Below are 25037 nucleotides of genomic sequence, written 5' to 3' on the forward strand. Positions count from 1 at the left end.
TAGCTGATATTTGGGAGCTCCGGTCTATAAATCGGAGAGATCGCGAGGCGAAGTTGTATTAAAAAAAAAATGTTGTGATCTGTTGAGGACTTGCGATGTTGATTGTTCTCACTCAACATTTTACATGACTACCCCATCCAAGTGTCTCCGGTCTCCGGTACGAAACTCGTTCCCAAGAACCCAACTTTCTCAGAAAATGCGATGATCCACGGTATTTTGTTTTTAATATAATTGAACTGAATTAAATCTGCCTCCAATGTGACCTGCTTTAGAGGGCTCTAGACTTCAGATACAAGTTTTGATCGCTTCTCTTGCACCAGGCTTCCAATAGCACGATATAATAGCGGATAACGGTATCGAGTTGCAGAGACCCTCGAGACTTCTGTAGGCTAGTAGCTTCGACGCAAGAGCCCTGCGACATAGCTTATTCGAACAGCTTAAACTTCTTCTTCGTCACTACACTCTTAGCAGAGTGGTGGTAGCTGTTATGCTTCAGTGACGGCTTTTACAACCAGTGCTACTCCTCCCTTCCGTTTGCGCGTCTGATGCTTAAGTGCAGAGATCAATCCGTCACATCTATGACCTGGCCAGTTCACTTTACGAGATATCTGCGCGCTGTAACTGGTTATGCTTAAATTCTATGGAAACCATCTATATATGTATGTTGACTGGTAATTGTAATAAGAACATAATATCACTGCTGTAAACTTTTATTTATAAGCTTTTAGAAAACGAATAATGTTTTAAAAAGAAAGAAAACTCGAAATCAAAACCCGTAAGATTATTTATGCCCATTTTTATATAGAAACGCTCAATAAAGCCTAATTTTAATAATTACCGCCAATTCGACATGAAGGAAATCGATGACACAGTGGGGCCTCCAGCGAGTGAAGGTCGCGTTCAATACATAATAATATTCAGGAAGCAAAATTCATGAAATTAATTTCCAATTACCGTAATTGATACCTGGTTGAACGAACACAAACAATAAGCTATACAAGAATAAATAGGAAAAGTAATTACTTACTTATTTTTTCCTGATAATCTTCAACCCTCGTCTTTTTTTTTTATTGCTTAGATGTGTGGACGAGCTCACAGCCCACCTGGTGTTAAGTGGTTACTGGAGCCCATAGACATCTACAACGTAAATGCGCCACACACCTTGACCTTGTCTTGTCAACGAGGTCGTGTGGAGAATACGCTGCATCCCCGATCTCTAATTATATAGGTTATTATATAGTTTATATTAATTAATAATTATATTAGGTTAATTATATAGGTTATATAAGATAATTAGGTTAAGTCGGCTATTATATAAACAAAACAAAAAAATAACATATTTAAACACAGTGAAACATAAAACTTAAACAAAAACACTTAAAATAACTATATCGCTTAATTTACATCTTTCAAGAAAGAACAAACTAAAAAACTCATAACTCTATCACTATAATCACATTTAAAACCTGATACAAAAATATTATGCAAAAAAAATAATAATTCATACCTAGAAAGACCCGTATTTTGCAGCAGTTCTGCTCTTTCCGGTTCGTTCTGGACACATTCCATTAGGCGGTGGTAGAGATCCTCCTTGACATTGTGGCACGTGGCACAGTTGGGACTGTCTTGTAATCGCATTAGAAACCTAAATGCACCCAAGGGAACATGTCCAGAACGAATCCTCATACAGAGGATCAGCTCTCTATTACTCCACCTACATGCGGAAAACCACGGCACACGAGGTGGCTCCCTAACAATAGTAGTAGTAGTAGAGACGCCTACCGTTAACGTTCGTACGATGGCAGTTCCACCTAGTGTGGTGGCAATTTAAATCGCCTGCCAGGATGACAGATCCCATGCCGAATTCGATGTCACTGCTCAGGAGGGGTTTGTCGGGGGTGAGATAAACGGATGCGATGACGATCGGCTGGTGTCCCGTCAGCGAGATACGGCACACTGACGCCTCGATATGTAAGAGCGAGGGAGTATCGAGAGGGACAACGTGCAGGGCCCGCCTATAGTAAATGGCAGTCCCGCCTTTGGAGGCGGTGAGTCTGTCATTCCTAACCATGACGTAATTCGCGACTTTCGGGTCACGACGCGAGGGCTTCAGGCAGGTCTCCTGCACTAACAAAATATCTGCAAGATTGTCGCGGAGGAATTCGAAAATTTAATCGCGTTGCCGCGCGAGTCCGTTAGCATTATAGAATGCTAACGTGAGGGAATATGGTTTTTCTCTACCGTTTCGCGCCATTGATTACCGGTAAAGATTTTATAACGTACGGGACACGAACTCGTAAACGTCCATGTGATCGAAAGCGGCCGCGAGCCGCTGTTCGGGGGTTGTCGTCCTACGAATAGCGTCTGCGAACGATCGCAGACGGTCGAAGTTGACCGCGGTGACGAAGTCGCGCACGAGCGCGAAGTCGTTGACGGCAAAAGGTTGCGGGGGACGGAACGCGGCGCGGGGCGAGGTGCGAGCAGGGGCTGGGGCGCGGGGCGTGTCGCGAGCGGTGGCTGGGGTGCGGTTTGCGTTCCCGCCTTCGTATTCGGCAGCGGTTTTTTCCACGCCGAGACGGTGGGAACCGCAGCCGGCACGAAGGCGGGTTTCGGCACTGAAGGCGCCGAAGTCTTTGGGCCGACGGTTCGGGGGGCTAGGTGATTCGGACGTTTACGCGGAGCCCTAGGACATCCACGGTAATTCGCGGGGTGCCCTTGCTTATGGCATAGGACACAACTTGGAGGTTCGGTCGCGGTTTCCCTAACTCGTGAGCAATCTAACGTAGCGTGATCGCCGAGGCACTTCACGCAGCGGGGACGCGCGTGGCAATTACGCGCCGAGTGGCCATAGAGCTGGCATCTGTAGCACTGCCCGGGAGTGCCACGCTTATGGGGGGCTTCGATGGAGACCCCGGATAGGCCACAGATTGTAGAGAGATATGAGATCTTCTTTTTAGCCCCCGGGGTTGATTCCAACGCGACGAGAATCATATTATAGGGCTGCTTGCCCCGCCCACTGTGCATCCGATGCACACTAACTATGGGGAGGGACTGAGTGATCAGATCCTTTACGTAGTCTATGTCTAGTTCTTTGGGTACTCCGCGTATTACTACGCGGAGCTCGCGGTCCTCCTGAAGAGCATAGGTATGGAATCCTATGCTCTCCTTTCGGAGGTATGCAGAGAGGGCCCTATGGTCGCCCGGCGTTGCGACCTTAATTTAAATACCATGCGCGACGTTACGCGCATGGGTGTAGTTGATTTTATTGGCCTTAAGGGCCTGGGAAACGCGGTTCCATGCGGTTTTTTCCTGGAGAATCAGCGGGGGCGGGGCAGCTATTTTAGGAGCGGGCGCGGGTTTGGGACGCGGCGGTGGAGTTACGCGGTGAGCGGAGCTCGACTCCGGTGTCACGACTACCTGCGGGCAAGAGGCGGTCGCGGATTTGGTTTGCTTCGTCGTGGAGCTCCGGGACTCCACGGCGCGAGTACGCTTCTTTCCGCGCGTTACTGTTTGGAACCCATCCGATGTTTCAGGCTGAGGACTTGACGCGGATTCGAAGTCCATCTTTCGAGTTCGAGTTCGAGTCGTAACATCGGAACGTGCGCTCGAACGTGTTACGGCGGCGGGGGGCGCGCCGTCGCTGTCGTCGCCGAACATACTGTTGAAGAGCAACCCGGTCGGCGGTGTATCGCGTTCCGACCCGGCAGGCTGGTTCTGGCCCAGCGGGGTATCCCGGAACACCAGCGGCACTGCCCGGGCGGCCTGGTAGGGCCGCCGTACCAACGTCGTTGGTCGTCGACTATCGCGTTCTTGCCCGGGGGGCGGCCCCGGATAGGATTTAAAACCCCCCTGTGCTGCAGGACAGCAAGGAGCGGGGGGGGGGAATGCCTATGCCGTGAAAACGGCAATCGGCGGGAAAAAGAAAAGGAACCCGCTCGGGCTGTATAATGCTACAGCGGGCGGATACCGAGCGGGGGTCTAGTCTTGAAAAAGACTGTTGTTTTGGGAAGGGTTTAGGAAATCGCTAGCCTGTGATAGTGCCACAGGAAGCCTGATCGTAGCGATTGGTTGCCTTGAAAAAGACAGTTGGTATGGGGTGGGTATTCACGGTTACAACACTGTAGCGCATAAATATGAATTCCGAGACGCAGATCGCAAGCGACCAACGGATCGGAAGGCACGTCCGCACACAACCGAGTCGTAAACGAGAATGTATTCACGGCCACTACACTGTCGCGCACAACTGTGAGTTCAGAGACGTAGCTCGCAAGCGAGCAACGGATCGCGAAGCACGTCCGCGCACGACCGAGTCGTAAGCGAGAAATGAAAAACTTTCGTGCTTTTTCTAGACTTATAAAGTTGCGGGAAGAGAGAGGATGGGTCACTCGTGATTCGAACTGTTGATACCAAGTCACCTATCCTCCGTAACCAATCAGCCGAGAGCCTTCGTAGGCAATGAAGATCCCCTTTGAATTATTAGTAACCGCGATTGCTGCGTCATCCATCAGCTAATTAATATAACAGTATGATGGACCCAAATTCACCGTTTTAAAGCTTACTTCCATGAGAACGGTGTTGTGAAGAATTATTTAACAGTAGGCAAAGCGGTAGTGCGTAAGAGGAGCACAACTAGTAAAGTGTATTGTTAACCTGCTAGAGTTAGTACCACTGCAATTTACTTTAGACTATTTTAGAGGATAGGATAGCCTTTATTCCAACTCACTAGAAACTGTAACGTGATTATATACGGTGGGAAGCGGCATTCAGTTTTAGCCATGCATAGTTCTCTGATAAGACAGTGAGTACGAAAAGCAACTTACTTAAGGAGTCGCTTTATACCTGAGAATTCATTATTTGGCTATTTATGCCGTTGAAGAAGCGGATTGTAACTAAAGTGTGGACTTGCATATAGAGTGAAGTATACCTTTGGTTTCTAGCCGATTAAGAACGCGCCGATTGTTCCAGAGACCCGGTAAGTAGACTTTTAGAAACTATTTCTTTGTGTTCACAATGTTGAAATATAATTTTCCTTTTACAAAAATGTTCAACTGAATTTTCATTTATACTTAGAATTATGTCAATGCCTTTGAGACATTCCTTAGCGATTTAGTTGAAATTATAATTTCTTTAACTTTTTGTATGAATAATAAATGTTAGGGAATTTTTTTCAAGTTATTAGTCTATGATTAGAAGAATAAATCTATAATAGATTAAACATTTGTGACTTCGGAGCATGAGACGCCTTCTCAGCCGTGGGCTTCTAGGCACGGGCTTCTCCCAGAAATAATTTGGGTCTTCCAGAAATAATCTAGAGACATCACAATTCGAACTATTTCCAATGACATTTATTTGTTAAAATACAATAGTTTGAAAGCTTCGAGGATTGTAAAATTATTAACATAAAATAATAATAAATCACAATCGTGCAAACTCTCCTACAAATACAAATAAGTCTTTACAAATATTGTGAATGCATCCAGTTCATCTAAGCTGCTCGCTGCTCTGTCGATATCCTTTTATCTTAATTTAATTTAACAAAAACTCGATGATGAGATAAAAATATAACCTTATTGAATGCTCCATCGGGCTAAGTGAATGCTAACATCCTTTTTAGCGGAGGTCCATAATCCCTTCGTGGGCGAGCCTCGACAAAAGATAAGGCATCTCGACCTATCCTCCACGAGGAGAGGCGTCTTTTCATCGCGACGACCTACTTACAGATTTACTTGTATTGATGCCCGATTTTGTATGCTTCTGAAACTATTCTTTAGTGTTTTATGCGAAGAGCTTTGTCGTCCAGCGCCCTAACAGCACGCCCAGGTCGTAAAACCGTGCCGGAATGGCATCATCACCAATTGGGATAAGCATGAAGAGAAGAAGATACAAACGTACGATACTAATGATGATAGCAATCGAAAGGTCAGGAATGAGTATGAAGCTGTCTAAGTCTAGCTAGATGTAGCTCTAAATGAATATGTCAAATACATATTTATATTTAAGAAGTAAGTAAAAAAAAATGTGTTCATTGCAGTTAGGGCAAAAGTAAAATGTCAAGTTGACCCTAACGGGTGACACATGTGAGGACCAACCTAATATTAGATCTTCTATTAAGGGCCACGGTGCTATTTGGTACAATCTTCCAGCGTATACTGATATTATATCAAAATCGTATTCAAGGATACATTAAAATGCTTACCCAATAAAATCCGACTCGTTAGTTAAGACACGTCTAGTCATCCTTCTCACCCATAACTCTGGGATTACAAAGTCCTAATTTTTTGAAAAACGTCACCACATCAGAAGCCGTCTGTAAAGGGATACGCTACCAAATCTCGCCTTTCACGAGCGGCGCGGCGACGTCAAAATATTTAATCCGGGGACGTACTTGCGGCGGCGTAATGAAAAACCTACAAAGACCCGCCCGCCGGAAATATGGTGACCTTAAATTTTACATAAAAAAGGTTTATTTTTCCTATTTTTGTAAGCGAAATTAAAGATTAGCTGACACCTTTTTGTTATATGATAATAATTTTGCAGAAGCTCTGACCCCCGATAGCGCATGCACAGTAAGAGGTCGCTACAGACAACCAGCCCGTCAAACCAACGTAGACAAATCTAATTCAAACGTGAATTGCACACAATATTTTGAACAGTTTTTTTTTCAAGTATATTTTCGAACGACCTCAAGGCCTGTTTAATGTGAAATGATACCTGGAGCCTGCAGACATCATAAAGGAAATGCCTCAAAACCGAAAGAACAGTGCATAGTCCTAAAAACTACCAAACAGTTTAACTGGTATAGCTCTATAGCGTGGTCCCTATGATCACGAGATGATCTCGTACCACGTCGCTCTGAACTTAATATTAATTATAATAAACAGTACAATATGATATGTTCTTCTTCAAACGAGGCTTGTGGAGAGTACTTAACGGTAGACAGCGGCTTGTCTCTGCCTCTAGCTTTGTTGACGTCCATGGGCGACGGTAACAGCTCACCGTCGGGCGGGGCGTATGCCCCTCTGCTTATAAGGGCAATAAATAAAAAATAGCGGCCACTCCAATGCAATTGTTTTCTCAAGATGGGCTTTGGTATTGGCGTTGGTAACGTATCACGACCTCATCTGTCGTCTAAAACCTCAAACTGATGGTCACCGTCGCGCCTATTTGCGCGACAAAGAACCCGCGGCCTCCGGTTATAATGTTTACGAGAAACAAAGAAGTTTCAACTCGGTCCACGTCCGCCGCAAATAAGGAAACTCCCCTTGATTTCATATTTCTTACCTTTTTTCTCGGATTTCCTCGTTTTTCTTAATAATAGAAGCCTTCTAAATGTTTAACGTTGAATTAAAAAGGCTTTTTCAGATGCTGGCATCTTTACAAAATTAAATTACCAAACAGCTACTTTCCTTTGCAATTGAAAAACACGGTGTTTATTTTACTTACTTCGATATAGTTTATTTATTGCTTTTGACTTACAAATCATAGCAGATTGACTACGATGCTTACGCGAAGGGAGCAACTGAATCAGCAGCTTCAGTCCGATGTACTTACAAATAACATATATATCAGACGGCGCTAAGTTTCAAAAATACCGTTGCTCCCTGTGTCGTCGGTCATGATTTACAAATAAATACACTACACTTCTGCTACTCTTGAATGGTTATTTAATTTTTAATTTAAGTAACTAAGTCAGTTGGTCGGTGGTACTAAGCTCCGTGCTCAGCACAGAGACGAGGCTGCTTGTAGTGAGGTGACGCGCCGCGCCCCGCCCTCCCCTCCCCCGACCCTGTAATCTCCACGAAATATGTTTTTAAAGCCAGCGGTCATTTGCATACATTCGACGGTCGGCTCGTTGTTTTGTTTGCCCGTTGACAGATGCCACCGTTGTTTCAGGGTTGACTAACATAAGAGGTTATTTTGTTGACGATGACAAAAAATTTTTTGAATTATTTTCATACATTTCTTATTCTTTATGTTTTCTTAATACCGTCTTAATTTTAATTTATATGTTTTCATCATTTATTACTTCTCTTCTACTCCCGTGAAAAAGGATCGGTTCGGTTGAATGTTTGATCTAGCCTTGCCCTTACTTAAGATACTTGAAGTCTCTCATTGCATAGAACAGTAGCGAAAGCGTAGTAAGGTCACTCACTATTCGAGTCTAAAGTAAAAAATAAACTGTACACAATAAAACTATACATTTTATTTAAAAAAAATGAGATGTATCGATTTTCATCCTAAACGATTAAATTTTTAACTTTTCCTTTATTTATCTCGGTATCTTGACTTAAAATCTATCGCCAATAGATAGGCTCAGACTTGACGCTGTCTGAAATAACCATTTTAAAGCTCTTGTATAAACAATAAAATCATGTTTAAAACACCTAACAAAGTAGAACCATGTTTCTGACGCTCCGAGTAAGCCTAAGCGTTCTCTGTAGCAAAAGGGTTAGTTTGTCGCAATCCGTAATATAACGCGAACATATGAAATTACCTTTCCTCTCTCTCTCATCTGCTACAAATTATAATCTAAAAACAATTCAAGTTACACACATGATCTTTAGGAATTTCCTACATCCCTATTAAACCATAATATCCTTTATTAAAAGCAATCAAAAGTGCCAACGAAGTTAAAATTACCATCAATATTAATGACCTCCCGACACATAGCTTGCCAGGGTCACCCGGGGTCATCAAAACTTAATTTCAAAGGGTTCACTTCCGCTCAACTTTAAGTGGGCCGTTAAGCCGCTTTATGGTTTCCTTCGAGATAATGGCGTGTTCTATGTCGTTTAACTTGTCAACTGGAAATCTAATTCGTGTGTCGAATATGTGGACGACCCATTATGTATGCCGTATTCTAATATTCATTGCCTTAAACTTGTTGCGAGGGAAGCTTTGAAGTGGCGGTGTTGTCTTGTGACATGTGCACACACATCCGCGCCCGAGTCGGTACGACACATCTTTGCTATTCATTATTTCAATACAAATGAGACAAGCTCCATATCCCAATATACACGGTCCATTCAATTAAAGGTATAACAGCGTAACATTCATCGATAGTGTTGGAATTTAGACAACAGTGATGTACAACAGTATACAATTTATCTATTACAAATTCCAAATATGCCTGTAAGTGCAGTAGATCTATATTTCAAATCTGTAACCTTTAACTACTCATGATATAGCAGCTCCAAGGACGTGATATTTTCCCGATCACCCATAAGTTTTTGTTCTTCCTCTACTTTGCCTTCTAGGCGAGTCAGCAAAAATTCTTAGAATAGAATTGTTTTCAAGCAGTCTCATAAGCTTTCTTCTACCTGACAAGACCACTCACACCTGCAGAGTCAACGGTCTGTTAATATTTAATGTGTTCGGTGCACAAAGCCTCGGTCGATAATACGCTTAGTCAACTTATCGACAAAACACTCAGGAATACACAGCTCGCTTATAATTAACAATTTATTTTAGTTAAATTTGATAGTAGTCAATAAATTGCAGATTTAAATGTTTTAAATATTAAAAGTGATGAGTAATTTGATTAGAATCGAAGTGATTTCTGTCACTTCTCACTGGAACTAAAACTAAATAAAATTATTAATTCCATATATTGTGTTGTTGTAACGGCTCGTGCGCCACTAATTATATTATTATAATTTTACTGCAGAATGAACAATAATACTGATTAATCTAAATAAAACTCCTCTGTGACCACGACTACGAACTGCTCAATAAATCTGAAGTTACAGAGTGACTATCATAACGCCACAGATAACAAACAATTTATAGTTGCGCGAGCAGAGAATTACAGGAAAGCTAAACTCTCTAATATTTTGAAGTCGTCGTAGCTTAAAGGATAAGACGCCCGGTACATTCATATCAAGCGATGCACCGGTGTTCGAATCCCGCAGGCAGGTACTCATTTTTCTAATAAAATACGTAATTAGCAAATATTATGCCTTGAAGCAGTAATCTTTTTCGGTTTGAATGACGGAGCAGTCGTTGTACTGCTAAAACTGAGACTTCAGAACTCTTGTGTCAACGTGGGTGGCGGTATTCACATTGCATATGTGTAGATGGCTCCGTTAACTATTTAACATCAGTTTGGCCATGAGATCATCCACCCATCTAAGCAATAAAAAAGAACGCAAATAAATCTAGACTATAATAAAGGACTCGGGAACTTATTAAGTAAGGTTGTGGAGCAGAAAACTAGGGCCACTGAAATCGCCGGCTCACTGGATACTGTCCCGAATCCTAACGTTCTCTTATGAGTCTGGTGATGCTTCGACATTGTCCGACGCTGAGCGTACCTACTCATCTTGTGGCTCTCTTTCGTGCTTATAATGTTAGTCTCGAAAGGATTTTCCTAATAATATCTGTGATTAGACGTACATCTGATTTCTACTAAAGATTAATAGGAAATCAGTCTCGATATTGTCGACCTTATTGTATCAGAAAAAACACAACATGGAAAAAATTGTTTAAGGCCACACATTACTTTAATTTTTATTAATTAAGAACTGTTAATTGCTGTCTGCAGAGGGAGAAGAAAGAGTATTATTCCAATGTATTTTTAATTATAACTGAGATTTCGACCTGATACCTATCATCATATAAAGAGAGAAATGATGATATTTGTAACATAATTTAAACTATACACATGATTTATCACTTATTTTTTTTTTTATATTTATTGGTTTTCATTCACAGTATTTCAATCATTATTTGTCATTTATATGGCTTCTTCACACCAAGTCAACATCAAGCAAACTTGAAAATAATAAAGTTACATACATTTAAATATCCAGCTCATTTCGACTCTGCTTCGGTCCAGAGTAATATTCGTATATTTTTAAGCGGAGTCCGGAGCGCGGGGCGCTACATTTGTAATAAATTAAATTAACCGACCCTTCCGACATTGTCATGCAAATGCAGCCCTTAATGCTGAGACAAGGTCACACTGAGCTACAAAATTGTTTATTTTTTCATTTGCAAACATTTTATTTGGCCGCCAAACGACTATACTAGTACAGGTCAGTATACTTTTAGTTTCTATTGAACGTACTTCAACAGAGTAGCTTAGAAAATTCTTGACTTTTTTTTAATGCTTAGATGGGTGGACGAGCTCACAGCCCACCTGGTGTTAAGTGGTTACTGGAGCCCATAGACATCTACAACATAAATGCGCCACCCACCTTGAGATATAAGTTCTAAGGTCTTAGTATAGTTCCAACGGCTACCCCACCCTTCAAACCGAAACGCATTACTGCTTCACGGCGGAAATAGGCGGGGTGGTGGTACCTATCTGTGCAGTCTCCCATGAGGTCCTACCACCAGTGACTTCCTTATCTGACGGTCTTTCTGAGATTGGCGTGATTTAATTATATTCTCGGATTACATCCGTATTTTATTCGCCAGAACGGTGTGTTCTGAACATGCTAATAAGTATAGACTTCTATTAATAATATCAGTAATTACTAAAGAGTTTCCAATTCCACGAAGTCCCTGATGACGCTTCACATGATGTACCGTACGTCAGGGGGCTGTTAGCTCGTGTGTCCGTGGAACTTTTTTTACAGCCCTTGTAGGCAAACGAGCATACGGCCCACCTGATGGGGAGTGGTTACCGTCGCCTATGAACGTCAACAAAGCTAGGGGCAGAGTCAAGTCACTGCCTACCGTTAAGTACTCTCCACATGCCTCGTTTGAAGAAGGAGATATGATAGCGCTCGGGAAACATCGTAAAGGGGAGCTCATTGCACTGGTGGATGAACACAGTGGTTCTAGGTAGTATGGATGAATTCTATTCCGGTGGCCTGTGGTGCGATAATAAAAACGAGATGATTAGATCATCTCAAACAATTCTTGAGAGCACTCCTCATGGAAAATACGTTACAAATTACAGAGAGACCATAGCAACTTGTGTTAAAAATCGTTGTGTTCGGTGATCAGTGTATCAGTGTGAGCCCAGCTTTAGCTGAGCGGCGTCCAATGTGAAACTCCCGGAGATTATGAAAATGACTGTCATGATAACAGGCTCGAGTGGTTTCACGAAAAATTCGACCTCTGTTTATTTATACAGAGGATCTCTCAGCTCATCCGCTTTCCGCTTTCCGTAGTATTAGATGTTTGTAGGACGCTAAATTAATTAAGTTTGTGATTTCATTTGAGATAGCTTTTATTTTCTCGGCGCTCGCATGAAACTCAAGAGTATTTGTAGGAATGGTACACACACTGCGGCACACAGTATACTAACAGCTATAGCTGAACTTTGGCCACTTCAAATTATTAAAATATGAGGCTACATCTTGCACACTTGCATTACTTTAACTGACTTTGCGGCTGCAGCACACATTTACAACCTCAAGTTGTAAATATCTTTGTCACGAGTTTTTTTTTGTAATTATTATTAGTTTTCTCCTCTTTTTTAATTCTAATATTATTTCAAATACTGTGAAAGTGAAAAAACACAGAATGAACATATACCATTAGCAATTTTTTCTTTCTTTTATTTATTTACCTGTCATAATCTAAAACTATTTAAAAGGCAATAAATGATTTATTATTATTATTATTATATATGTTCACGCGCATGCCGCATGTTTATGATGATGAACCAGCGCGGGGGCGCGGGTTGAGGGGAGTGCGTTGGAGCAGAAAATCACTGGCAAGTCTTTCCATACTCCTTGAAGATATTTCGAAAATGAAACAAATTGAAAAAACATGAACATTAAAATAAATTACAATGGATGAATCATTCGCGCGCGCGCTCACGCTCTACGGGTTGGATCGTAGCGCCATCCGTAGCTTGCCGCTACGCCGTAAAGCCATTACGTTTAATATCCGAGTTAGTAAAGTGTACTACGCGTCGTCAAGTGAAGTGCCTTGTGTATTCACACAACATTCTCTAGAGCTAATGACTTCACGAAAACGGGAATGTTTAAAAAAGCTTTAAAAACATACAAAGCCAAGGATGATGTTCGCATTATATGTACTTCTAGTATAATTTATAATAAGTCGTCGTGGCCTAAAGGATAAGACGTCCGGTTCATTCGTATGTAGCGATGCACCGGTGTTCGAATCCCGCAGGCGGGTACCATTTTTTCTAATGAAATACGTACTTAACAAATGTTCACAATTGACTTCCACGGTGAAGGAATAACATCGTGTAATAAAAATCAAACCCGCATTATAATTTGCGTAATCACTGGTGGTAGGACCTCTTGTGAGTCCGCACGGGTAGGTACCACCACCCCGCCTATTTCTGCCGTGAAGCAGTAATGCGTTTCGGTTTGAAGGATGGGGCAGCCGTTGTAACTATACTGAGACTTTAGAACTTATATCTCAAGGTGGGTGGCGCATTTACATTGTAGATGTCTATGGGCTCCAGTAACCACTTAACACCAGGTGGGCTGTGAGCTCGTCCAACCATTTAAGCAATAAAAAAAAAAAAAAAATTTATACTTAGTAGTCGTCGAAGTTCTGAAGTAGGTTACAAGGCTTAAAGAATAAGACGCTCAGTGCAATCGTATCAAACAATGCAAACGTGCTCAAATTCTACAGACAGGTACCAATCTTTGTAATAAAATATGTCCTTAACATATTGACATGTTCACTCACGAATTTGTCGTTGGAGAAATAACGTCATGTAATAAAAATCAAACCCGTCATTATATTAATTTGCTCAATTACTATACAAATGAGAGATAGATCCCAAGGTGGGTGAAGACATTCTGTTACTCATATACAGTTGTCTTTATACTTCTGTGACCACTTACAACCGAGTGAGCCGTCAATTCGTTCACTCGTCTAAGTAATAAATAAAGCAGTACCGTTTAACGGCTCTTAATAATAATTGTGGCATACATATCGACAGGTGAACGGCTATTTGGTTTGAGCGACACTTTTACTTACGAGAGAGCCATTAAAAGTTAAAAATTGGAAAAAAATATTGTGCTAAAAACTTTTCAGCTATTTTAAATGAGATAAACTTAATAGAAGTTTAATTAAAAACATTTAATTTTTGATACGGACCTTTAATTACAAAAATAAATGTCGCGTATTAAGTCAAATGTCGCTTAAACCAAATAGCCTATCACCCCTCGATATATTTAGTAGGACGTGGTTGTTTGATAAGCTCTCACCGTCATCTATGTCGTAGCTTGCTACTCATTACGTTTGGAAGATAATTAGATAGGAATGTATCATGAAGAATCTAGTAGTCCGGACGGACGATGACGAAGCTCGGCGGGCCGGTTCCAGCTTAGTGATTCGAGTATAATATTGATTAGAGATGAGCACACTTGTGACCGCAGGCACAGTTTGTATAAATTACACATACTAATTACAACAACATTTTTACTACAACAAGATTATACAAACGAATTAAAATAATTGCATTCTAAATAAATACCGACAACGACTTGGTGGTGTTCCGACTGTTGGGCCGAGGGTCGCGGCTTCGTTTCTGACATCGGGTAAGCACTTGTCTCATGAACAGGCTTTTTTGCTCTTGTTGATAATAATATGTTTAAAATATATATGTAAGCATTTGAACATATAAAAGTACCTATGTATATCAATTTCTTCTTCGCAAGGCAAACGCAACTTCACTGTTTACGTGGATAGAATGCCCGTGCGTGTAGTTTCTCTACAAAATATTATATAAAATGCCTTTCTTGAAGCATACTCTATTTCACGAATATAATGGAGTTAAAATATTGGAGTGATTGTAGGCGAAATTAGCAGTCCGGTGTGGGCCAGTGTGGGCCCTACCAGTTACGCAAACTATTAATTAGTGCAAATTTAGTTTTATATAAGGAGTTTTCCTTTATCCTTAGCGAGTGCTTGCTCTGTAGTTAATTTCTATAATAGTTAAACGTGCTATCGTTAATTAATAAGGATTCGTGATCACACTGCATCTTAGGTAAGTAACATAAGTGTGGCATTGAGCTCATCAAATATACGAGTATTCATTACGCTCGAATTATTTGATTGTATAAATACACGGAATCCAATCACGTGCGAAAGTTCATTGCCCGAACCTGCCAGGGCGGGGGAGGGGTAGGAACGGTAGTGAGTGTGTAATCACAACCGAGAATATCATGCAAATACCCTACAGGTAGTTCCGGATCTCGCGACGGAAGCGTAATGAGAATCGTTACTAACAGAAAATAGACTGATCTGATGAATCTGACTTAATTGATATGTGGTCCGGTTTACCTCTCGATCGTCACCGGCAAGCTGTGAAACGTAGTCAGGTATGCAATTTATTTTGTTATTGTTTATTTTGTGTTGTACGTATTTAATAAATATGATGAAATTCTTGAAGTACAATTAAGAGAGATTTACCTCCCCCGTGTTGGGCATTTCAACTGTTTATGGATGGTTCGGGCTCTCTATAGAAAGGAACTCTTCAGATGCTGTTCATGTGACTATTGAGTTGTAATAATGCTTTCGCTGCGTTAATCGACCAGCTTACGCTCCATCCAATATTAAGCTTTTGAGTACCGCTGTCAAGTAAGTGATGTAGATTGAAATCTAAATTGCTTTGGAGTATTGGTATTCAAAGTTTCATATTGCCGAAACACGACCTGTGGTGATGTAACGCTCGACTAGTATAACAACATTTCTCAACACCGCTACTTTAGGTAGTAGGGAGCGGTGAGGCTACAGTTATGGGGGCGCCTGACACGCACGTACTGTGGTATGGAGGTGGCATGGAGTCTAGTGCTCAGAAAACGTCGGGGAGCAAAAGTATCATCCTGAAACTCACTTTGGTTCCGATCAGCAGTCGAAGATCGTAGTGGCGAAACCGGGTCTGGTCACAGGTCGTACGAAGGTTAAAGGGGAATATCTAAAAAATCCGCGAAATGTTTTTATTAGTGGATGGAGGAAAAACATTATATTATAATGTACAATTTTAGTACTCTGTTTTATTTGCATTTTAAAAAGCTCTCGTTTTGGTCAACATCGCTCATGTCAGCACCAAAAAATCTTCCAAACGTGAATGTTCAATTAATTAAAATTCCCTGTCGGCTCCGCAACACATTACAGCCCCACTCGTGTTGTGAACAAAGCCGTGGATCGCGAGGTCCCTTTGTTCCGTGTGTTGCGCTCCCTACAGAAGTAGAGTTATATTCAAAAGAAGCGAGTCCGACAGACGGTTGGGTGTCGCATCCGATGAATGAAACAAAACATATCTTAGAATAACAATCAAAACAAATGAGAAGGTTTGATTTATTTTAATTTCTCGCCTGCACGTCCAGTGAACTTAACATAAGCCATGGAGGCTAATAAAAATAGGAAGGCAAAAAATGTTTTTTTTTCCAAGATCTTTGACCGCTTGCAATACCTAAAATCATCGAGAGTGGATCGGGAGGAACCGAAATAAAGTTTTCAGGTCGACAACGAAGTTTGGTCGTCTGAATCAAGTATCTATATAGTTTGCCGCGAAAACGATAAGAGGGTTATCATGTCGCGCCGCTTTATCGAAGGAGCGTTCCAACACTGTTTTCAGGTACTTACAAATAGATCCAAGTTTCCATCGTGAAGATCTATATTCCTCACCTTATATAATTTATAATTCTTCTATTCAGGGTGATGCCCAGGTATTTGGCATTCCAGGCCCACGTTACGGGATTGCCGAAGAGAGTTATGATGAAATGACACCGGAAAGGCGACCCCTTTTGACAAGCGCGGTTGTACTTTTCGTGGAGTTGATGTTGATGTACCACGTCCGGAACCACTGCCCCATTATGGTTGCTGCGGTCTCTAGTCGCCCATGAATTTACGACTTCTTCGTGTTTGGATAATCGATAGCCGTGTCATTGGCAAAGAGAACTAAATACATACGGTCGCTGACGACCTGAGTATATCTTGAATATACTAACTAAATAGTAAGAGAAGAGAGCGGAGTCTTGTGGGACTCCGGGCGTAATTTGACGGGAGAAAAGTAAGAACAAAATTTCATGTCCCTACTTCTGGTTAGAAATAAATGTAATATGTGTTGGCTGTTTATAAAACTTTGCCCCTCAGAGGATAAAGCTAGGATCTGAAAATCAAAATGGAAATTAATTTCTGCACGTTTGTCCCCTAGGTCTTTGCCCTTAGGTCTTCAGACATTCATACGATTGTAACGAAGCTTGATGTAGTTGTAGTTGTTCTTTCAGGGAAGGCTTCTGTTATTCTTATTATATACTAGATGATTACCGAGCTTTGCTCGTTTTTTTTTTTGATAACGCCGTCTTGGTTAGTTGCCCTCAATTAAGAAAAATAGTATTATTATTCGCCAATAGATGTCGGGAAGAGTTGATTATTGAAAACCCGAATAAAACAACATTTTCTAAAAATAAATCGTAGCTAGATCGATTTTTCGCCCCCGAAATCCCCTGTATACTAAATTTTATGAAAATCGTTGGAGCCGTTTCCGAGATTCAGATTATATAAGTATATATTAATATACAAGAATTGCTCGCTTAAAAGTATAAGATAAACTCTCATAGCTGGCGGGCGAGTAGTTCCTACTATTGGTGACAGTCACGACTGGGCATAATTGGGCTTCACTAGTAACCAGCTTCTTAGTTGGGAATGATGAGCTAATATATAGCTGATGCAAAATAATCTTTGCCTTCAGGTTGCTCTCCGTTGTTGAATGCCAACCAATCCTCCCTATTAATGAAATCTAGAAAAGCACTATACAAATTACACGTTAAACCCAGATGCAGACTAGCTTACTCAGTAATACATCAGGCTTTGCCGTACGACTCTACCTAGGCCTCATTTTCCATACAAAGCCTGTGTATTTACATTTTTCTAAACGAGACGGGATTTTCTATGCGATTGTGTGCAGCTGCTTTGGATGGCTTCATATATGAGGGAGCTATTGAATTCAAATGTGCATTGGTAGTGATGGAATTACACTTTAATGCCCCATCTACATATGCATATGTATAAGTATTCATTAATGGACGTTGCATCATCAGATAAGCAATTTAATTAATAAATGGCGGTAAATTTACTACTCAGCCATGCACTACAAACTAAGCATAGAATAAATAAAACTCATTAATCAAACACATCAACGAATACTCATTTTCATTTCCAATTGTGGCTAAATCCTGAGGGCAAAAACTGTAACGAAGATTTTCATGACACGATAAAAGAAACCAAAATAATTTTACGAATGACAAGTGGTGAGACAATGAGAACTGAGAGGGACGAATCTTTCACCAAAAAAATCTTCGAAGTGATAATATCAGTAGTAAACATCAGCAGTAAGTTTTTATTACCAAAAAACCTTTAAACTCCACCATCATCTCGCTATCGAAATGGTTCACTTAAATAGGAAATTTCTCGCTAAAGTGACGTTTGTAAACCGCTCCATCCCTCTAAATGCGCACAAACAGACATCTCGAACGCAAACAGACCGCGAGGAATCGAATTTGAATAAAACTGAATATCCCTTCGTCGCCAAATTAAAATCAAGGGTTTCTGGGAATGATCGCGGATCGTGACGTAAGTTCTCATGTCGGGCCATAAAAAAACGGGTAATTTTTACTATGAACCTTATTTATGTCCGATAAAAGTATATTTCCATTTAGACTTTTACAACAAGATTTACCAAAAATAAGTCCTCATAAGCAGCCGTAGAGCGTGTCCCTTAAAAATGATAATATCCATAAATGACGCCGCCATGACTGCTGTTTAAATTAAGTCTGTCTCATTTTCGCCATCGTATTGACGCAATAGAATACCGACAGGATATAATAACAATACTTATTGGTAATGGAGCAACAAAAAGAACAAAAAGCAACAAAAAGGTAATCGAAAACAAAAAACAGCAACAAAAAGAGAATCTGCTTGTAACTACAGCCGTGTAACTTATCAAAATTTCAAAAAGTAGAGAACAATGTTCAGTTCAATTCCCAAGTGCTTACCGTCTTGTCGCTGCCACGTTTATGGTTATATAATTTATATTGTATGACAAGGATTGAAGAAATTCGATATTATCCTGTTTCGGTGGCCCAACTCAAGGGCTTTAAGGCTACGGTGTAGTGATCCGGCTAGATCCCGGCCGGTCTCAGGAACACCCCACGCTTACTTAACCACTAAACTCACCCTTTCACTCCAAATACTCCTAAATATCGCACTCTTGTTCAGACTTGCTGACGGCTGTATGCTGTAGGATTACTATGTATAAGGAATGGAGGAAGGATTACTATGTGTAAGGATCTATAGTATTATTATAAGTTGCAAAACGAATTTTACAGAACTGTCATTATTGTCGCTGTTTTTAATCATAAGTTTCACAGCACTAGAACTAACTTAGGGAACGTTCAGCGCGCTTGTGAGTCTTGTGACCAACAAAGCGATTCATGTCTCTTAGAAACCTCTCACGTACTGTAACAGTTTGGATCATGTTTCTGTTTAAATCACTTGAGTTCGTTCGTTCTATTACATCCTATTGTAATACTGTTAATCTACTGGACAAGGAGCACATGTTATATTCTTTCATCACTCCACTAATTTGCTTAGACAAGCAGTATAGAGTAATATCAAAACCGAGGCGGCTTCGTGGGCGCCAGTCTTAAAGTCTTAGTCTCAGTCTTAGTCTTAGAGTCATCGTGTCAATCTTACAGTCAGCGGGCCAGTCTTACAGTATCAGTCAGCCAGTCTCTTTCTCAGTCTCAGTCAGTCAGTCAGACAGCCACAGTGCAGTAAAGCCAGTTCCAGTCGTAAAGTTCAGTTGTTTCGACGTGTGTCAGAATATAGTAAAAGAATTGAAACAGAGGTGTTAAACAAACATTTATTGTGAGCGTTTTTTGAATAAAACAGTGTTGCAGAAAAGGATTTCTGTTTTTTTTTTAAAAGACTGACGCCAGCTGCCGCCTTACAGTTCGTCGGAGCGTCCACCAGTCACAAGGCCAGCTTGTCGTTGAATATTCACATTGATACGCATCAATTTTAGCTTACTAAATTATCTATTCATATCTAGAAAGTTGTAGTAAAACTAATTTAACTTCTCAGACGTACTCTATCTGATACATTTAAATATTTCTAGAAGCACTTACTTTAGTTCGAGAGCATTTTCACTCTACATATAAATATTAAAGATACAGACGACTGGCCCCAGCTTCTACTATTGACAATTAGGATGGTATCTAGTGTGTTCTCGATTTATACTAGATGTTATTATATTCTATCCTTTCTTTACTTAGCTGCCATTGCTCTATTTTGAACGTCGATAGTAGCCTTAGTTGTGAACTCGCGCGGGTAGTACTCATACTATGCTGGTACTACTGCCTGTCTCTTTCTGCTGCAGAGCTATCAAGCCAGTTATTATTGCAAAGCAATTGTTTCGACTTGAAACGTTACAGCGGCGGGCAACGTTCGTTCAAGTTCGTGCTTCATTTCCAGCTTGGTGTGTTCACTTCTGTCTACACGGACACTACATCTGTCATTTAATTATAGCTCATGGAGAGCCTTTCTGATAGCGTCGACATTCCTATCTCATCTTTTTAAGCTAACTTTATAATAAAACTATAATTATGAGAACGGCGTGCTTATGTGCAAGGAGTTTTGCCGCAAAGATAGGCTATATAAGCCATCTTCGAGCACACGAGCGCCAAATCGACGGATAGGAGTCAAAGTGGTCGCCATGGCCGAAATCGGTCGGATGAATCATCATCATAATAAAACTACCTGACCTGGCAGACTTCGTAGTGCCTCAATAAATAAGACCTAAACTTTTGTATAAAATAAACTTAAAACCAACAAAAGGAATCCGTCTGACGGGGGACACATCAAAGAAAAAACAAAATTGTTATTTTTAATTAAATTCCGAGCATTTTCATATTCATCTACCTTTTAAACCTTCTCTGGACTTCCACAAATAATTCAAGACCAAAATTGGCCAAATCGGTCCAGCCGTTCTCGAGTTTTAGCGAACAGCAATTCATTTTTATATAATACTAGCTGACCTGGCAGACTTTGTAGTGCCTCAATCGATAAATAAAAGACCTAAACTTTTATATAGAATAAACTTAAAACAAACAAAAGGAATCCGTCCGACGGGGGACACGTCAAAGGGAAAACAAAATTGTTATTTTTATTTAATTCCGAGAATTTTCATATTTTTATACCTTTTAAACCTTCTCTGGACTTCCACAAATAATTCAAGACCAAAATTAGCCAAATCGGTCCAGCCGTTTTCATGTTATGTCGTGACAACGGAAAACGGGTTTCATTTTTATATATATAGATATATAGATAAAAAAATCCGTCACAAAATTTCTAAAATGGCTGATTTAAAAATATAGTAGATATTTAAAAGTATAATATAGTCTTAGTTGTTCTAATGATGATTCTAACATTTAAAAAATGTACAACTAAACAAAATAAAAAACCGTAAATGGAAATATACTATTCCGAACTCATCGAAGTTGAATTGAAAACGTATACAATTACACGCTAGAGCTGATCGCGGTGGGCATAGACACGTTGATTCACGGAAATTTCTCAAAGATACGTAAGGTTCCTGACCGCTCTGTATTATTCTGAATACTTCATTAATATTCTAGAGAGTTGTTTTAGGCCCGGATAAGACCAGCCCAGCATGCAAATAACTCAAGTATTTGTTACTTATTCTTTGAAAGCATAATGTCGTACATATCTATCTCTCTTGTAGAGATCTGTGAAAAAAAACACCTTTGCGTTGTAAATTTTCGTTATTTTTTTATTAGGTTAATTTAAGATAATATTTTAGTATTTTATTTACATTCGTAGGCGGTCGTATGTATGTAATTATGTGGGATTTTTGGTGTAAGAGACCTTTCGGATACATTATAATATAATTTATGGTGAATCCTGATGTAGCTTTATTGCTGACAATTTAATTTTTTGCCGTTTAAATAAATTAATTGTATGGGTTGGGATATTTATTGTTAAAGCTTTGTAAAGTAATTAACTTAAGTAGCACATTTCTGTATTGGTTCTACGTTCAAAATTAGTAGATATCGTGATGAGTGAGCGAGATTTCGCTTATGTTGCATACTCGAATATGTTAAGATTTAAAATTTAAAACTGAAATATGAATATTTATTATTGTTATTATGGACGCCTGATAGTGTCCCAAATTGTGTCCCTGTTACGTCATGACCTTGTAGATTTGGCTAAATGAAAATGATTGCCATATTTAATTTAATTGGCGCCACGGGGGGGAGAGGGCGGCTGACACGTTACAATGTGCTGCGCGTGTTGGAGTAAACTACTCTCGGGTGCTGCTACTATTTCACAAAAAAAAAGATTGCATTACGTCACAAAAATATACATATGAATGATGACTAGAAATTTAATAAGTTCACGCTGCGGACGAATTCTAAAATGGCCAGATGAAATCGCGTGATGTATTGAAGCTAGTGCATTAGAACATCTATTCTGTGCCTTAGCATTTGATGGACCGCCAGTGAGGTCCGACCTTGTTTTTGTACGGATAACATGACCTCTTGAAACTACTCGCGCGCCACCTTACAAACATTCCCAGGAGTAATAACAATTTACCTTTTTGGCGTATCAAGTCTCATAACAATCTCATTAGGGAAGCACAGAGAACAAACACACAAAATAATATAATTTACTTATCCAGACTAGACGTACCCGCGGTCTTACCTCATTCAATTTGTTTCGTCAAAAATTATGAAAAACTTGTTAATTCAAGTTACAAATATATTTGTAACTAAAATTGAAATTGAATTGAAATATGTGCAGCTATTTTCTCGAAATTAAGTGACATACGTACATACAAACTTTTAGATTTACAATATCTCGACTACTCGTAGTGAGATCTCTGTCGAAGTAAAACATCGACGTCGACAATGACTTGATCATTCTTATTTTAATTGTCAAGCGATGCGACCCGATGCACGTACCTCCAGCACTTGCCGTTAATTTGTAACTAATTATGTATTTAACATCAGAGTCGGCACGGGTAGGTACCACCACCCCGCCTATTTCTGCCGTGAAGCAGTAATGCGTTTCGGTTTGAAGGGCAGGGCAGCCGTTATAACTATACTGAGACTTAGAACTTATGTCTCAAGGTGGGTGGCGCATTTACGTTGTAGATATCTATGAGCTCCAGTAACCACTTAACACCAGGTGTGCTGTGAGCTCGTCGTCCACCCATATAAGCAAAAAAAACTTAATATTATTATGTTAACGAATGACTGAATATATGTACATCAAAGCCATAGAAGTTGTATATAACCTTCCGACTGTTTATGAGTAAAATGAATGCGAGAGAGACACGAAATATTTGTGGCGAGTATGACTCGCGAAGCTGTCAGATAAGTAAGGAGAGTATTATTTTCCAGGTGTCATGGATACGTCACCGCGACCTGCACATCCTGACCGTGGGCGGGTACACGTACACGTCCGACCAGCGCTTCCAGGCCACGCACTCCCCTCAGACCGACGACTGGACGCTGCACATCAAGTGGGCCCAGCAGAGAGACGCGGGAGTGTACGAGTGCCAGGTCTCCACGCAGCCGGTGCGCTCATTCTTCGTGACCCTACATGTTGTGGGTGAGTTTCATAACATCGTACATTCCTTCGTGACGTGTTTCCCTCTCCTCTCGACAGTAACTCACAGCAATATGTGATGTTCATTATTTCTTACCACAGAAAAATAAGAGCTTTCTAAGATAAGAACATCTGTGATCTTTATTTGTCTGAAGTCATAGTATTATCTGGCATAGCTAAAAATGTAACAATAAGCCTTCAATATTATTTAGGTATGGGCAAACAAATTTACGTCTTAAATTATCCCTTAAACCAATGTTTACACCGATATCACACCCGTCAAACCTGTCCCTGCAGGGTGACTGTCAATAGGAGCATAAACTCACTCGTAATCATACCAATTAAAGTACATCTACTCACTCAAATGAAGTCTCGAAACTTTCGTATTAAGACGGTTGTAAAATAATACCAAGCTATAGAACGGGATCGATGAAGACAGCTAGTTGACGGAATCAAACAGAGTCACGATCCTCAGCAATGAGGGACCGATTGAAGAGAGAAAAATAATAACAGCAGAGTGGTAACATGCAGGAAAATACGTTGATATTCCCTATACGATTTAACTGTAAAATGTATAAAGTTTTAGGTTGTTTTTATTAAAATTATCAATGAGATATGGACACAAATATTGTTCCTGGATCCTTTCATCAGCACTGTGCATTGAAATTAAAAGAACAATAAAGCTCGCGCCGCTCGTGAAGCCGTCAATTTATTTCGAGTGTTCCGCATCGGCAATAACGGTTTATCGTTTAAAATGATTTAACAGACGCACATTGGATTAGGTTCGGCGGAAACAATGTTTGCGTTACATTCCGCCCGGGGGCGCCCAGGGGCGACGCTTTTCAAACGAACGGACGAATGGGAAACGGCGCGATCCGACTCCGAGCCCATTGTCACGGAACATTTTAACATATTTATTGGAGCGGACCGACGTGCCCCGAATTAATCGGGCGCCGCGATGAAAACACCAATTTGTTGTAAATCCGGAGATAAAAGCGCGCATCGCCGCGGCCCGCCCTCCGCCACTCACGCAGGCCTAAACAAGACGGGACCAACTGCTGATGCCACTCTCGGGGTCACTCGTCGTGCCTAACCCTCATTCTCATAATAAAATACTTCATATTTATGGCTGTGAACACATTTTGTTTTCATAGTTTAACAAGTTTCTTTTTCACTTTATACTGAACTAATAGAAGCTAACAGTACCTACCTTATTTCAATTCCTTCGGCTTAGGGTCAAACAGGCTCGGGGCAAAACCACGTGCATCTTTTAATGATGTTCGTCAATAATATGTTGATCTGTTCGCTTTATTTTATAGCTGTGGACGAGCATACCTATCATCGATAAAAACATATTTGAAATAAACAACAATTTTATTTTCAAAGCGTCTATAACAAAACAGAAGATAAAATGTAAATGCACAGAATTATTCTAAATTTTGAGGTGTCAGTGAATA

The 25037-nt window shown here is 40.4% G+C and overlaps 1 protein-coding gene across 10 annotated transcripts in view; it reads left to right on the plus strand.

Moving 5' to 3' along the window:
• The window catches only part of LOC114241131 (zwei Ig domain protein zig-8), a 333612-nt gene that overhangs the window by 259389 nt on the left and 49186 nt on the right, over positions 1 to 25037 (plus strand). For all 10 annotated transcript variants that reach the window (XM_089727555.1, XM_089727556.1, XM_089727554.1 and 7 more), the window contains one exon: positions 23373 to 23583. In XM_089727555.1, the coding sequence (XP_089583681.1) occupies positions 23373 to 23583 (211 nt within the window). The remainder of the gene's footprint in view (positions 1 to 23372; positions 23584 to 25037) is intronic.

Source organism: Bombyx mandarina, chromosome 05 (assembly GCF_030267445.1).
Source record: "Bombyx mandarina strain Sakado chromosome 05, ASM3026744v2".
NCBI lineage: Eukaryota > Metazoa > Arthropoda > Insecta > Lepidoptera > Bombycidae > Bombyx > Bombyx mandarina.